This window comes from Humulus lupulus, chromosome X (genome assembly GCF_963169125.1).
Source record: "Humulus lupulus chromosome X, drHumLupu1.1, whole genome shotgun sequence".
NCBI lineage: Eukaryota > Viridiplantae > Streptophyta > Magnoliopsida > Rosales > Cannabaceae > Humulus > Humulus lupulus.
The window spans coordinates 41,672,194-41,685,536 of NC_084802.1; the positions used below are offsets into that span (position 1 = coordinate 41,672,194).

At 34.9% G+C, this 13,343-nt stretch overlaps 1 protein-coding gene across 1 annotated transcript; it reads right to left on the bottom strand.

Annotated features, from left to right (window-relative positions):
- Positions 1 to 9,129: 9,129 nt before the first annotated feature.
- LOC133805750 (uncharacterized) lies at positions 9,130 to 12,556 on the bottom strand. Its single transcript, XM_062243909.1, has 6 exons — positions 11,451 to 12,556; positions 10,721 to 11,297; positions 10,604 to 10,628; positions 10,176 to 10,320; positions 9,964 to 10,054; positions 9,130 to 9,879 (listed from the first exon to the last, which is right to left on the bottom strand). Exons 1-6 carry the CDS (start codon positions 12,554 to 12,556, stop codon positions 9,130 to 9,132), a joined length of 2,694 nt encoding a protein of 897 aa, XP_062099893.1.
- Between the last annotated feature and the right edge of the window lie 787 nt (positions 12,557 to 13,343).

Here is a 13,343-nt window from a genome sequence, read left to right on the forward strand (position 1 = left end):
TTCCCAATCTTCCCAAAGCTCCATAACCCTCAAAACCCAAGGTTCAAATCAACCAAAAACTCAATAATTCACAAAGTTCAATTCTAAGCTTAAAAAATTTAGAAACTCAAAACTTCAAACTTAGATTACCTTCGATTGGGTTATTTTCTGTCGAATCCTTCGGTCGAGAAGCTCCTAATCTTTCCTAGGATCACTAAGCCTCGATCCTCGCTTGATTCCGACTCCTAGAACTTGAAATTCCTTTAAGAAAGCTTCGAACGGTAAAATAGGCTATCTGGAAGGGAGAGAGAGATTTTCTAACGTACATTCTTATCTGACAAGCTACTTCAAGCTTAAGTAACCTCAAATAAAACCTAAGGCTAAGGGTCCCGAAAACACCCCCGGGGACATTATAGTCAAAACTTCCATAATTCCATCCTGATCCCAAATACTCCCAATTTATCATCAAATAAACATTTCTATTACCCCAAACTTGACCCCGTTATGAAAAAACCGCTAACTCATAATCTATGATCGTCTCATGCCGAATAGCTCGAATATTTCTCCATAATAATAAAATCTCATTCACAAATTACGATATGCACCCAATTTACAAATATGCCCTTATCATTATAAATACACTCATATGCATGCATTTATCATCATATAATAATATAATTCACATTAACACGTATATAGTCATTTAATACCGTAATAAATCAATTATGGCCCTCCCGGCCTCCTAATCAAGGTCCTAACCCTTATTAGGAAATTTGGAGCATTACAGGGACTGTGCTTGGGACATCAATGCTTGGAAAGCTCGGGACACAGGTAAGAAAACTGCTGTACCCGTAGAGCCGGGCGAGGCCCTATAGTTTGTGTTGCAGGGCACGACCCTATATGTTTGTGTTGCAGGGTGTAGCCCCATTGATTATGTTAATATATGTTTAAGTATTTGTTTAATTATGCTATGTGTGCATATATGTGGATGAACAACAAGAGTTGGGAACGGTGAAGGCTGAGAACGGCGAGGGCCGGGAACGACGAAGGCTGAGAACGGCAAGGCCGAGTACGGCAAGGGGCCGGGAGCAATGTTAAGCAGACGGAGTGCGAGTTGCCAGGGTGAGACCCCTAAAGGATACCTGGGATATCCTCACGGTGTAGACCGCGAACCCAGGGCTGGGTAAAGCGCCTGGGACGGCATGGCCGTATGTGTTAAGCTTGTTAACAGTTTGTTGTTATGTGCTAAATAATGGCTATGCATATTTTATTTGCTTGTGTGGAGTTTTCTAGCTGGGCTTCGACTGTAATGCCCCGAATTCCCCGATGTGGTTTAGTGGCGGTTTAGTTGGCCGAGAGGGCCGTAATTGTTTAATTACGCCATTAAATGAATATATGCATGTTTATGTGAATTATATTATAATATGATGCCATATGCATGCATGTGGGTCCACATTTGATATATTATGATGTTTTGATAATTTGGCCCATTGAGGTTAATTTGTGTATTTGGGTGCATGATGTGATTTGTGAATGAGATTCCATTATTATGGAGATATATTCGAGCTATTTGGCATGAAACGGTCATTTTTAGTGGATTAGCGGTTTTGTTATAATGGGGTCAATTTTGGGGTAATAGGAATGTTTATTTGATGATAAATTGGGAATATTTGAGATCAGGGTGAAATTCTGGAAGTTTTGACTATAATGTCCTCGGGGGTGTTTTCGAGACCCCGAGCATTATGTTTTATTTGAGGTTACTTAAGCTTGAAGTGGCTGTTAGATAGAACGTATGATTAGAAAACCTCTCGTTCTCCTTTGTTAGTTCATTTTTGCCACCCGAAGCATATTTGAAGAAATCTTGAGTTCTAGGAGTCGGAATCAAGTGAGGATCGAGGCATAGCGATCCTAGGAAAGATTAGAAGCTTCTTGACCGAAGGATTTGACAGAAAACAACCTAATCGAAGGTAATCTGAGTTTAAAGTTTTGAGTTTTTAAAGTTTCTAAGCTTTGAATTGGACTTTGTGAATTGTTGAGTTTTCGATCCGTTTGAACCTTGGGTTTTGAGGGTTTTGATGTATTGGGAAGCTTTGGAACCTTATTTTGATGATTGGGGAATGTTTAGGTATGAATTTGGAGGTTTTGAGAAGTTGAAAACGCGTTTGGGAATGGCCCAGGGTTGGGGGCCGCGGCTCTGTTCTTGGGCGCCGCGGCCCTAGCTCGAGGTTGAAGGAGGAAGTTCTGTTTGCGCTGGGCACCGCGACCCTTGGGTTGGGCGCCGCGATGCTTGCCTCTGGATTTTCTGGGGGCCCCGGCACAAGGTGCCAGGGCCGCGGCTCAGGTGCAGGGTTGAGCCCATTTGCATGTTTTGACCCCGGGATCATGGTTTTAGGCCTCGAGATCACTCCTACTACCCAAATTAGTGAGGATTGCTGTCTCAGAGGCTAAATATTGGTTTGGAAACCCTTGATTATCATGTTATTGATGGTATCCTATAATGTGTTATGATTAGGTAACCGCTAAAGGACTAAAAGCTAAACTGTTCTCAAGGGTCGTTCTTTTGTCATTCTAGCTCGAATCAGAGGTAAGAAAACTGCAGCCCAAATGTGACATGCATGGTTATTCATGAGGCATGTTGGTTGTATGAATGTGGACATGAATTGATTGTGGTATACTTAGCAAATGTTGCTCACTTGTACATGGTACTGACTCATTAGTCAGATTTGGCAAAGGTGCTAGTATCAAATGTGAAGCTGTGACTCATTAGTCAGGTTCGGCAGTGGTACTGGGCACTGGTCACATTGTGCTGACTCATTAGTCAGGACGGACTTGGTGTGTTCAACGCAAGCCAATAAAGATTAGATCTAATCGACTTTCGGCATTGGATGACTCAAAGAGCATTAATGCCGGGCTGACCTCAAGTTCGAGGAATATTATAAGCGCTTGAAGGCTAGTGGCTTACCCATCACCCACTCTTCCATTTGAATAAATGACTTGCTTGTCAGTCACTCGGTATGGTTTACCAGAACCTGTTGAAGGCTAGTGGCTTACCTAACAGCCACTCTTCCATTTGAATTAGTGACTTGCTTGTCAGTCACTCAGTATGGTTTACCAGAACCTCAAGTGATATTCACTCATCTGTTTGAATGCTATGAGCTCTGTGTGATTATAATGATAATCATTTGATGATGTTTACATATAATGTTATGTTTTCTTGCTGGGCTTTGGCTCATGGGTGCTATGTGATGCAGGTAAAGGAAAATAAAAGCTCACCTAGCCTTGAGTGGAGTGCTTAGGTGGTGATGCGTACATATGCGGCCGCTTGACCACCACGGCCAAGGAGTTCTCAGAGGAACTAGGGGGTTTACCCTATTTTTCCTGCTTAGGTCGGCGGGATTTGAATTTTTGGAACAGTAATGACCTTTTTGAGTTGTAAATAACTTGTAAATGTTCTTGTGGGCCCATGAACAGTTTTATGTATCAATAAAATATAACCTTTCCTTTTTACTGGTTTTCACCTTAACTTGTTAATAACACTTAGATCACGTTTTTAACCAAATGACTCAGGCAATAGGTCAAATTTCCGGTTCACTGTAACTGTTCTGGGGTAACCAGGGCATTACATCAACTCACGGGTGCTCTATGGTGCAGGTAAGGGCAAGGGGAAAGTCGACCAACCATGAGTATGGAGAGCGTGAAGCAACGCGTACATGTTTGGCCTGCCTGGCTGCCACGACCAGGGGTATTTTTGGGAGACGCTTGTGTTAAACCTAATTTTGTCGTTTAGTCGACTTTAATTATATTTTTGAGTTGTAAATATTTCTAAACAGTATTTTGGGATCCCAAATATTAAACACTTTATAATCTTCAATGAATGGATATATTTTCAAATTATGTGACTTGGATTATGTTTTAGTTACATTTTTGTCTTAAAACCTCGATTAGTGAGTTAATTGCAAGTTTTAAACTCATTTCGTAACGGCTCTAAGGCAGTAAGACGTTACAGTATAGTTTTAGTTCTAGGGAGAACAACTGTGTAGCTCATGCTCTTGCTAAGATGATTCGCTCCATGGACAATGAACATGTTTGGTGGCCTAAGTATCCCAGCTTTATTGTAAACTTGTTTATGGCTGATTTATAGCCTTCTCAATGAATATCTCGTTTTTAAAAAAAAAATCATGGGTGATTCTGCAACTTCCAATTCCAATTCCTCGGGAACAAATGCACTAAATCTACAATCATTCAAAAAAAAAAAAGTGATTCTACGAACATACTTTTTTTTCTTTCATCCCACTCATTTCTAGATAAATACCTCAAAACAATTTAAACTTTCTTTACACACACTTAATTTTTTTAGTACAAAAATTTCCATTAGTAAATAATTTAAAAAATATTTTCCACTTGTATGATTTTTTTTAAGGAGTCATTTAGAAAAGAATAAAGCATCTCGATACTCTCAATTAAAAAAAAAAAGTAGTTGAATAAAAAACCTTTTGGGCAAATTATAATTTTATTTTTTAAATCAACATATGAAAAAATATAAATATAAATAATTTTAAATTAAAAAATATCTCATTGTAACTAAAATCATTAGTATAAGGAAATTTGAGGTATTATGCATCCTAATACCCTATATTTATAATTGTTAAAAAAATATGCCTTCTAACTAGATTTTTCAAATTTGCCCCTCACACAATTTCTATCATTTTACCTCTCTTCTCTTATTCTCTCTCTCCCTAAAACAAAAATACATAGACAATAAATCCCTCTTTAAACACTCATTTCATCGATTTTTTTTAATGATTTAAAATCCAATTCATGAATTTCGAACACTTTTGTCCATTTCGTTAACATATAAGAGATATATTTTACGAAATATATATAAAAATCAGCTATTAAAAAAATGTTTCATTTCAAAAAATAAAAAATAAAAAAAACTTTTGGTTAGAGAGGAGTAAATGAGATATGATTATAGATGGCCTAATTTTCTCCACGCAAACAATTAATTTTCAAGCATCATATAATTTTTTTTTAATTATAAAAATTAACGAAAACAATTAGTGTTAGTAAGTATGTATAAATTTTGTAAATAATAAACTTCTAGTTTTTCCTACCAAAAAAAAGAAAAAGAAAAGTAACAAACACAAAAGAGTGAATTTTGGCGCCAAAAGAAAAGGGCAGGGCACAATTTTTGTTTAGTTTATTTGGGTATTGTGAGTGAGTAACTTTGTGTAGCTTTTACGTTGGTGTGACTTTGGGGGTTGTGTTGTGAGTCAAAACACAAACATGGTTGACATAAAGCAAAAGATGATGAGGCACGGCAGCAGTGTTCATAATTATGAGCGCCAGTGGCTGACTGGAAGAATGAGAGTTTTTTTTCTTTCTCATTTCTTATTGGAGAAGTCTCAACTGCTTGAATAGAATAGAATAGAATGAAAATGAAAATGAAATTGAAATTGAAATGAAAGCGTGCTTCCCACTTATGGTCCTCTCCTCCTACCTGGACCCGCCCATGTTCCTTTTCTTGCTTTCTTTCTTTCGTTGGGTCAAGATCAATAAGTAGCCATACAAATACAAATGGGACCATATTTAATAACTTGGATTGGTTTGGACTACCCCATCTTTATTTATTTATTTCTTTTTTCGTTTACAACATGAATTTGTATTATAAATCAATCCATTCCTTTAAATAATAATAACAATAATAATTAATTCCAAGATAAATAGAATGAATTAAAATTAAAAACCCAGTTGAGGAAAAAATAATTCAAAAATCATTTTGTCATTTCGCACAAAATTCATAATATTCAACTGTCACGTATCTGAATTAAAAGATGGTCATTTCATTAAGATTCTTCCTTCTAGCTCCACGATAAAAATCACCTGTCTCTCTAACATGTCTTAATTATTAGTATTAATTGTTTTGTTAAATATTTATATCTTAAAGCAAGTGAGATAATTTGTCATTTAAGAATAGGTTGTACTGCACATCTTTGTTGTAAACTTTAATGAAGTTAGCAGAATTGGGATGGGACTTTGAGAGGAATGCTGGTGTGAAAACATTTCTTTTTTTTTTTTTTAGGCAATTGGTTAATGGTTTACTCAACACATTTGTGCATATTCTACTGTTTGAGAGGTGCAAGACCCTCTCTTTAAAAGGAGAAAGAAAAGTAGACAGACAAAACAAGGAATGAAATCGCAAGAGCTTGCTGACAAAAGTAACTTTGGTAGAGGCTATCTAGCTGATAAGAAAAGTAGACAGTACACAATTGACTCCCTCCCTGCTTAGCAATACGAATGAACATATATAGATAGACAATGTGAAATCTCATGTAAAGAGCAAGAAAAACTTTTGTAGCCAAATTGTTATGTGATGTGACTGAAAAAGGTTCAACCCTATTGTTCTTGCATCTCTAATTCTGGAATCTTTTACCAGTACCACCAAACCAAAAAGATAATATATATATACATATATTCTATTGCAACAGAAAAGTTCTTTACTATAGTTCATGCCAAGCAAAGGTAAATAGATTTTCAGTCTAATTAAAGTATTATTATTTGCAAAAACACTACAAGAAAACAAGCCATTACCGGCGGAGAAAACCGCCGGCAATAGTCAAGAAACCCGCCGGTAAAAGTATTACCGGCGGTTGCCGCCGGCAATAATCCGCCGGTAAAAACCGGTCGGTAAAAGTCATTATTACCGGCGGAACTAGCCTCCCGCCGGTAATAATATTATTACCGGCGGATCATTACCGGCGGATCTCGCCGGCAATAATTTGGTCAGAATTCACGTCTGACCCATTAATACCGGCGGTCTCCGCCGGCAATAATCCGCCGGTAATAATAAAATATATTTTAAAAAAATAATTAATTTTTATAAATTATATATAATTAATATTAAGTAACTAAACTTATAATTAAAAAAATTTAAAAATAAAATCAATATTATTTATATTAATAACCAAATTAAAAATACAACTTTAAAATACTAAAATTATCTTTTCAAAAAAAAAAAACATACACTTAAATTTAATAGTAAATAATAAAACCTAAACTAATTATTATTGTCTTCATCAAAATGTTCATTTAAAAAATCTTCAATATTCGTGCTTCGACTCAGACCTTCATGAGACTGTGGTGCTGGCGGCGAAGGATAATATGGTCGAGGCTGTGGACGAATCAAAGGAGACTGCTGTTGTTGTTGATTCGGAGAAGTGTAGTACTGCTGATTATAAACGGGCTGCTGTGTCGATCCTCCATAATGAGGATATACCGGCTGCTGCTGCATGAACGGCCCAAATTGACCATACATATGTTGTTGTTGCTGCTGCTGCGGTAATCCTCCAAACTGACTTCCCATAGGTTGTGTCTGAGGAAACTGGGAAGAAAGTCCAAACATATAATTAAAAAGTGGCGATTGAGAGGAACCACCAGATATGTTTGGAGAATTTTGTTGTGGTTGCTGTGGCATCGACGACGTCCCCGGGCTTTGATTAGACGTACTACCTTGTTGTTGAGAAGGTAAGAACTGCTGCAATAAACTTTCATAGCGTGGGTCATGGAGAGAAGAATCAGTCTGAAAATTTCCTGACTCGACTTTATCACGCATCTTAACCCACATCTCAGCCAAAACTCCCATCATCTCTGGAGTCACATTAGTAGGAACTTGTGACTGATTTTGGCTTGGACTTTGACTTGTGGAGCTAGATGCTGATTTCTTCCCTTTGCCTTTAGGCCTGTATCCCACTCCTATTTGATAATCAGACCTCGAGCCAAGAATTTTATCCATAACCTGATACTGTATTGATTTAGCAGTAGAACCTTCACTAGAAGCAGATTCAGAACCTGACCGACTACTTTGAATATTTTGCCTCTCCATCTCTTGGGTCATTTGTTCCTGCCAAAAGAAAATGTTAAAAAACCAATATTACTATAATTTAAGATCAATAAAGAAAGAAAAAACTTTAACTTACATGTAGTTCTTTGCAAGTTTCGCTAACCCAAGTCTTCGTAGATTTTTTTATATGAGTATCTTTCCAAGCATCAATAGCATGCTCATCAGGTTCATCCTACAAAATAATAGTGTTAGTTTAATTAATAATATAATAATATCAAATAAAGTTAAGTATTTTACTTACATATTCGTTACGGATCGCTGCCATTGATTTAGAGCCTTGCGTCGACAAATACTTCATTTCCTTTCTATTTTTCTTGTTCTGCGTGGATCGCGCTATAAACTTTGGGCTCAGAAACAAATCGACGATTTCTTTCCAGCTCTCCTTCGAGCACAAGTCAGGAATAGCATTGAGAGCACTATCCAAATCATTCAGATTTCCAGAATAATATTTTTGGAAATGAGAATGCCTAATATTCTTTCTCTCTGAATATCTTTTGCGCATCTCCGTATACAGAGTTCCCATAACTCTTTCAGGTTCTGGATGCCCATCGATATTATAGTAATACTAAAACAAAAATTGTTAGTTTAAATTTTTATAGACTAAAATGTATAATATAAAAAAATTAGGTATTTTTTTTTACCTTCATCTTTTGAACGACCTGGTCTTTATATTGCTGAGGAACATCTTTAAAATCTAAATAATGTCCCGGCAATAGTAATGTAACTTCAGTACTCAATTGACGAACAAAAGCTTGGTGCTCAGTACCAACCACTTTGTCTGTCGCTGGATCAAGTTGCAATTCAAGTGGTTTGCCAGCATCCCGCCTTCGTTTTTCAATATTAACATTACTGGCAGGGCCACGTCCCCTCCTTCTTGCAGGACGATCTATTAATTTGTTTAATACATAAAAATTAAAATATTAGTAAATCTTAAACATTTAAACAGATTGCGATTATAAAATTTAGATATTAACCTGACTCGCAAGTTGAGGGTATCCTGCTAGGATCTGTGGGGTCTTGACCACCACCATCTCCACCGTGATATGATACTATATCAGCTGACATGTCTCTTGTATTCATAAATATTTAAGATTTAATAATAAGAATAGAAATCAAATTTAAGATTTAATATCATCAAATTTAATTAAGTAATGAAATAACATTAAACAAAATCAATATCAACATAAATTGGAAAATACAAATCAAATTCAAATTTTTGTGTTTGTTACAAAGGTAATCATTACATAAAACTAATAATCACTATCACTTCCATCATTAACTAAATTAGCATTAACATCATCTTCACAAAAATCAATTAGTAAATCATCTTCTTCATCTAATTCTTCATTTGCTTCTTCATCGCCTAACTCGTGATCCTCTTGACTAACATTTAAATTTTGTATTGTACTAATGTCAATCGAATTTTGAGTAGGTAGCATAACCAACTCGCCGAGATCCACAGTCAACACAAAATTTGATGAGCTAATATCATGTACCACATCAATGTCTGAATTAGCTTCACAGTTCTCGACGTCCCAAATTTGTCGATGGTTTACCCCCTCAACCACTTTCCACTGATTTCCTCTAAGTAAATCATCGAGATAAAATACTTGTTTCGCTTGATTTGCAAGTATATATGGGTCATCCTTGTACCATTCCCCGCTAGTGTTTATACTAGTAATATTATTCTCTATAATTATTTTTTTCCTTCTTGGATCTGTATTAAACCACTTACACTTGAACAATGTCACAGAATATGTGCCAGTAAATGTTAACTTTAATACGTCTTCAAGTATTCCATAATAGTTAAAATCTTCTGTTCCAGCAACAAATACTCCACTGTTTTGAGTGCTCCTCTTTAAATCTCGTTTGGTTGACATAAATCGAACACCATTCACTATACAACCTTCGTAATAAGCTCCTAAATGATCTGATCCAGATGCTAAAGCTAGCAACTCGTCACCATTATCTAACGATCCAAGCTTTTGTAAGTCGTATATCTAAAAGAATAAATAAAATTATTATAAAATTGAAAACAATACTTAAAAGGATGAAAGAATATAGGGTAGGTTTTTTTTTTTCACCTTCTTGTGAAACCATCGCTGAAAATATTTCTTATGTAAAATGTTATGATCTCCATCCTGATATTTCTGTTTGATTTCTTCTAAGTGTTCACTATAAATAAGAACAAAAATTTTGAATCAGTTGAAAGCATTTTCAATGCAATAAAAGCAACTTTTGGGAAGAAACTTACTCCAAATATTTCTGAATTTCAGGTGAATTGTTGTATATGTACCACTCTGCTTGTTCACGAGTCGCACGATCAAGAGGCTTTAGAGTTTCTTTTGTTATAGGTCGACATTGCGATTGAAATACAAAAAGATTTCTTGGTGTCACCTCATCTTCATTGCGATCAAGACGATTAAATCTTGTTTCAACACCTTTGAAATACATCGAAAAAAATGTCAAAGCCTCATCTGCAACATAACCCTCGGCTATCGACCCTTCAGGACGAGCTTTATTTCCAACGTAATTCTTTAATTTTTTCATGTATCTTTCAAAAGGATACATCCAACGCATAAATACCGGTCCACCCAGAATTGCTTCTTCAGGCAAATGTAAAATCAAATGCACCATTATATCAAAAAAGGCTGGAGGAAATATGAGTTCCATTTTACATAATATTAGAATAAGATCTTTTTGTGCTTCTTCCATATCGCTAACCTTTATAGTTCTTGCACAAATTTGCCTGAAAAAGTTACATAACTCAGAAATGGTAGTCGATATACTCTTTGAAAGAAACTTGCGAACACCCACTGATAGTAATCGTTGCATTATTACATGACTGTCGTGGGACTTTAAACCGCTGATATTTGTTAAATCAGCATTTACTTTCTTCTTTAAATTGGAACAAAAATTATCTGGAAATTTCACATCTCGAATAAATTTACAAAACTGCATTCTTTGATCAGATGTGAGAACATAAGGGGCATGAGGCTTCATTAACTTTCCGCTGTCATCTTCATATATCCACAACGATTCCCTTACTCCAAACTTTTTCAAATCATGTCTTACATTAGTGGTGTCCTTGGATTTATCATTATCCAAGATTGTGCCTAACAAACTATCACACACATTCTTCTCCACATGCATGACATCAATGTTGTGTTTTAAAGTGTTCGAAGACCAATAATCAAGCTCATAAAATATGCTTTTCTTCCTCCAATTTTGATCTTCTGCAATACGCCTACGTTTGACACCTCCAAACATCTCGTGTTTTCCAGGAACTTGTGGTACAAGTTTGTTTACTTGTTCTAATATTTCCTCACAAGTAAAACGTCTTGGTGGACGTCTTCTCTCGATTTGTCCGTCAAATTGAGTGTCTCTTCTCATTCGATGGTTACTTGGAAGGAATCTTCTGTGACCAATGTAGGATGTCTTACCGATCACTCGAACAGAAGTTGTGTCTTCATTACACGTCGGACAAGCTTTGTATCCCTGACCACTCCATCCAGATAAATAGCTACGAGCAGGAAAATCGTTAACTGTCCACAATAAGGTTGCACGCAACTTGAACATAGTGTTGGTTATACTATCTCTTGTATCGACACCATTAACCCACAACTCCTTTAACTCATCCACCAATGGTCTCAAGAATATATCCATGTCCTTTCCCGGTGATTTTGGTCCAGGAATAAGAATGGATAATATGAAATTATTATCTTTCATACACATCCAAGGTGGAAGATTGTAGTTAGCCAACACCACAGGCCACATACTATATGCTTGACTCATGTTGCCAAACGGATTGAAACCATCTGCAGCTAAACCTAAACGAACATTCCGAGGTTCACTAGCAAAATCAGGATGTTTGGCATCGAAATCCTTCCACGCTAACCCATCCACTGGGTGTCTCATTATCCCATCGTCTTTTGATTTCCCAGTATAGTGCCATAACATTTGTTTCGCTGTAAGTCTTGAACTGTACAGTCTTTTTAATCGAGGAGTCAATGGAAAGTAACGCATCACCTTATGTGGTACCTTTTTTCCATCCGTTTTTTCAGGAGAAATCCATCTACTACTTCCGCAAATTGGACAAGTCTCTTTAGTTGAATGCTCTTTGTAAAACAAACAACAGTCATGTTCACATACATGAATTGACTCGTACCCTAACCCTAATTTCTGTAATCTTTTTTTAGCCTCGTAGTAGGTTGATGGAATTTTATTTCCCTTCGGAAATGCAAGCTTTAGTAATTTCAGTAATTCATCGAAGATTTTATTCGGAATCTTGCCTCTAACTTTCAAATGCAATAATTTTGCTAAAAAGTTAAGAGAAGATATCCAATTACAACCAGGATATAACTCAGCCTCTATCTCGTCAAACAGATCGTCATAAAATTGTCCCGCCGCAGGATTATTTTCAACTTCTTCGGTTGTAGGTAGAAGGAAGTCTTCGACCATCGGAATCATCTCATCAACATCATCATCGTTGGCGTCCACCACATTGGCAACATCTGCTTCTGCTTCACCGTGATATATCCACTTCTCGTAACCTTGATGAAAACCCCAATCGAATACGTGTGCTTTCACCATAGGTAAAGTTTCAAGCCTATTGTTTATGCATCTAACACACGGACACCTAATTCTACCAGAGGAATCCTTATATTCCGACGCCATCGTCAAGAAAGCTTGTAGACCGTTCCAATATTCTCGACAAGCACGATTTCTCAATGTCGTCCAAGTCTTGTCAATCGCCATCTAAAGTGTTATAAAAGTATATAAGTTTACGATATGTGAATAGTCTTATATTTTAAAGTGTTATTATAAAATGTTTATAATAGTCTATTATAAACATTTAATAGTTTTATGCTATTTTATGTTTTGTCATCATATTTTATGCTATTTTATCTAATTTATCCTAATATTATTTATTTATTTATTTATTATAATCTAATGTTTACTAAAAAATTAATTAGTTAATTATTATCTAATTTTTCCTTTATTTAAATAAATTATTATTATCTAATGTTTACTAATTATTTAATTTATACTTAATTAATAATAATTAAATTAATTAATTACTAAATTAATTAATTAATTATTTATTTATTTATTTATTTATTTATCTATTATCTAATTTTTCCTTTATTTAAAATAAATTATTTAATTAATACTTAATTATTTATTTATTAATATTCATTTAATTATTTATTTATCATATTATTAATTTAAATCTTTCCTAATTATTTAATTAATTATTAATTAATTATAATTAAATTAATTAATTACTAAATTAATTAATTAATTATTTATTTATTTAATTATTTATGTATTATCTAATTTTTCCTTTATTTAAAATAAATTATTTAATTAATACTTAATTATTTATTTATTAATATTCATTTAATTATTTATTTATCATATTATTAATTTAAATCTTAATTAATTATTAATTAATTATAAT

What these genes read in the sequence shown, in the direction of transcription:
- LOC133805750 (XM_062243909.1), bottom strand. Translation starts at nt 12,556, where the DNA reads ATGGCGTCGGAATATAAGGATTCCTCTGGTAGAATTAGGTGTCCGTGT. An exon ending in ATAACCAACACTATGTTCAA is followed by an intron (nt 11,298 to 11,450) that starts GTTGCGTGCAAC and finishes CATTGGTCACAG; the next exon opens with AAGATTCCTTCCAAGTAACC. An exon ending in ACTCGTGAACAAGCAGAGTG is followed by an intron (nt 10,055 to 10,175) that starts GTACATATACAA and finishes TCTTATTTATAG; the next exon opens with TGAACACTTAGAAGAAATCA.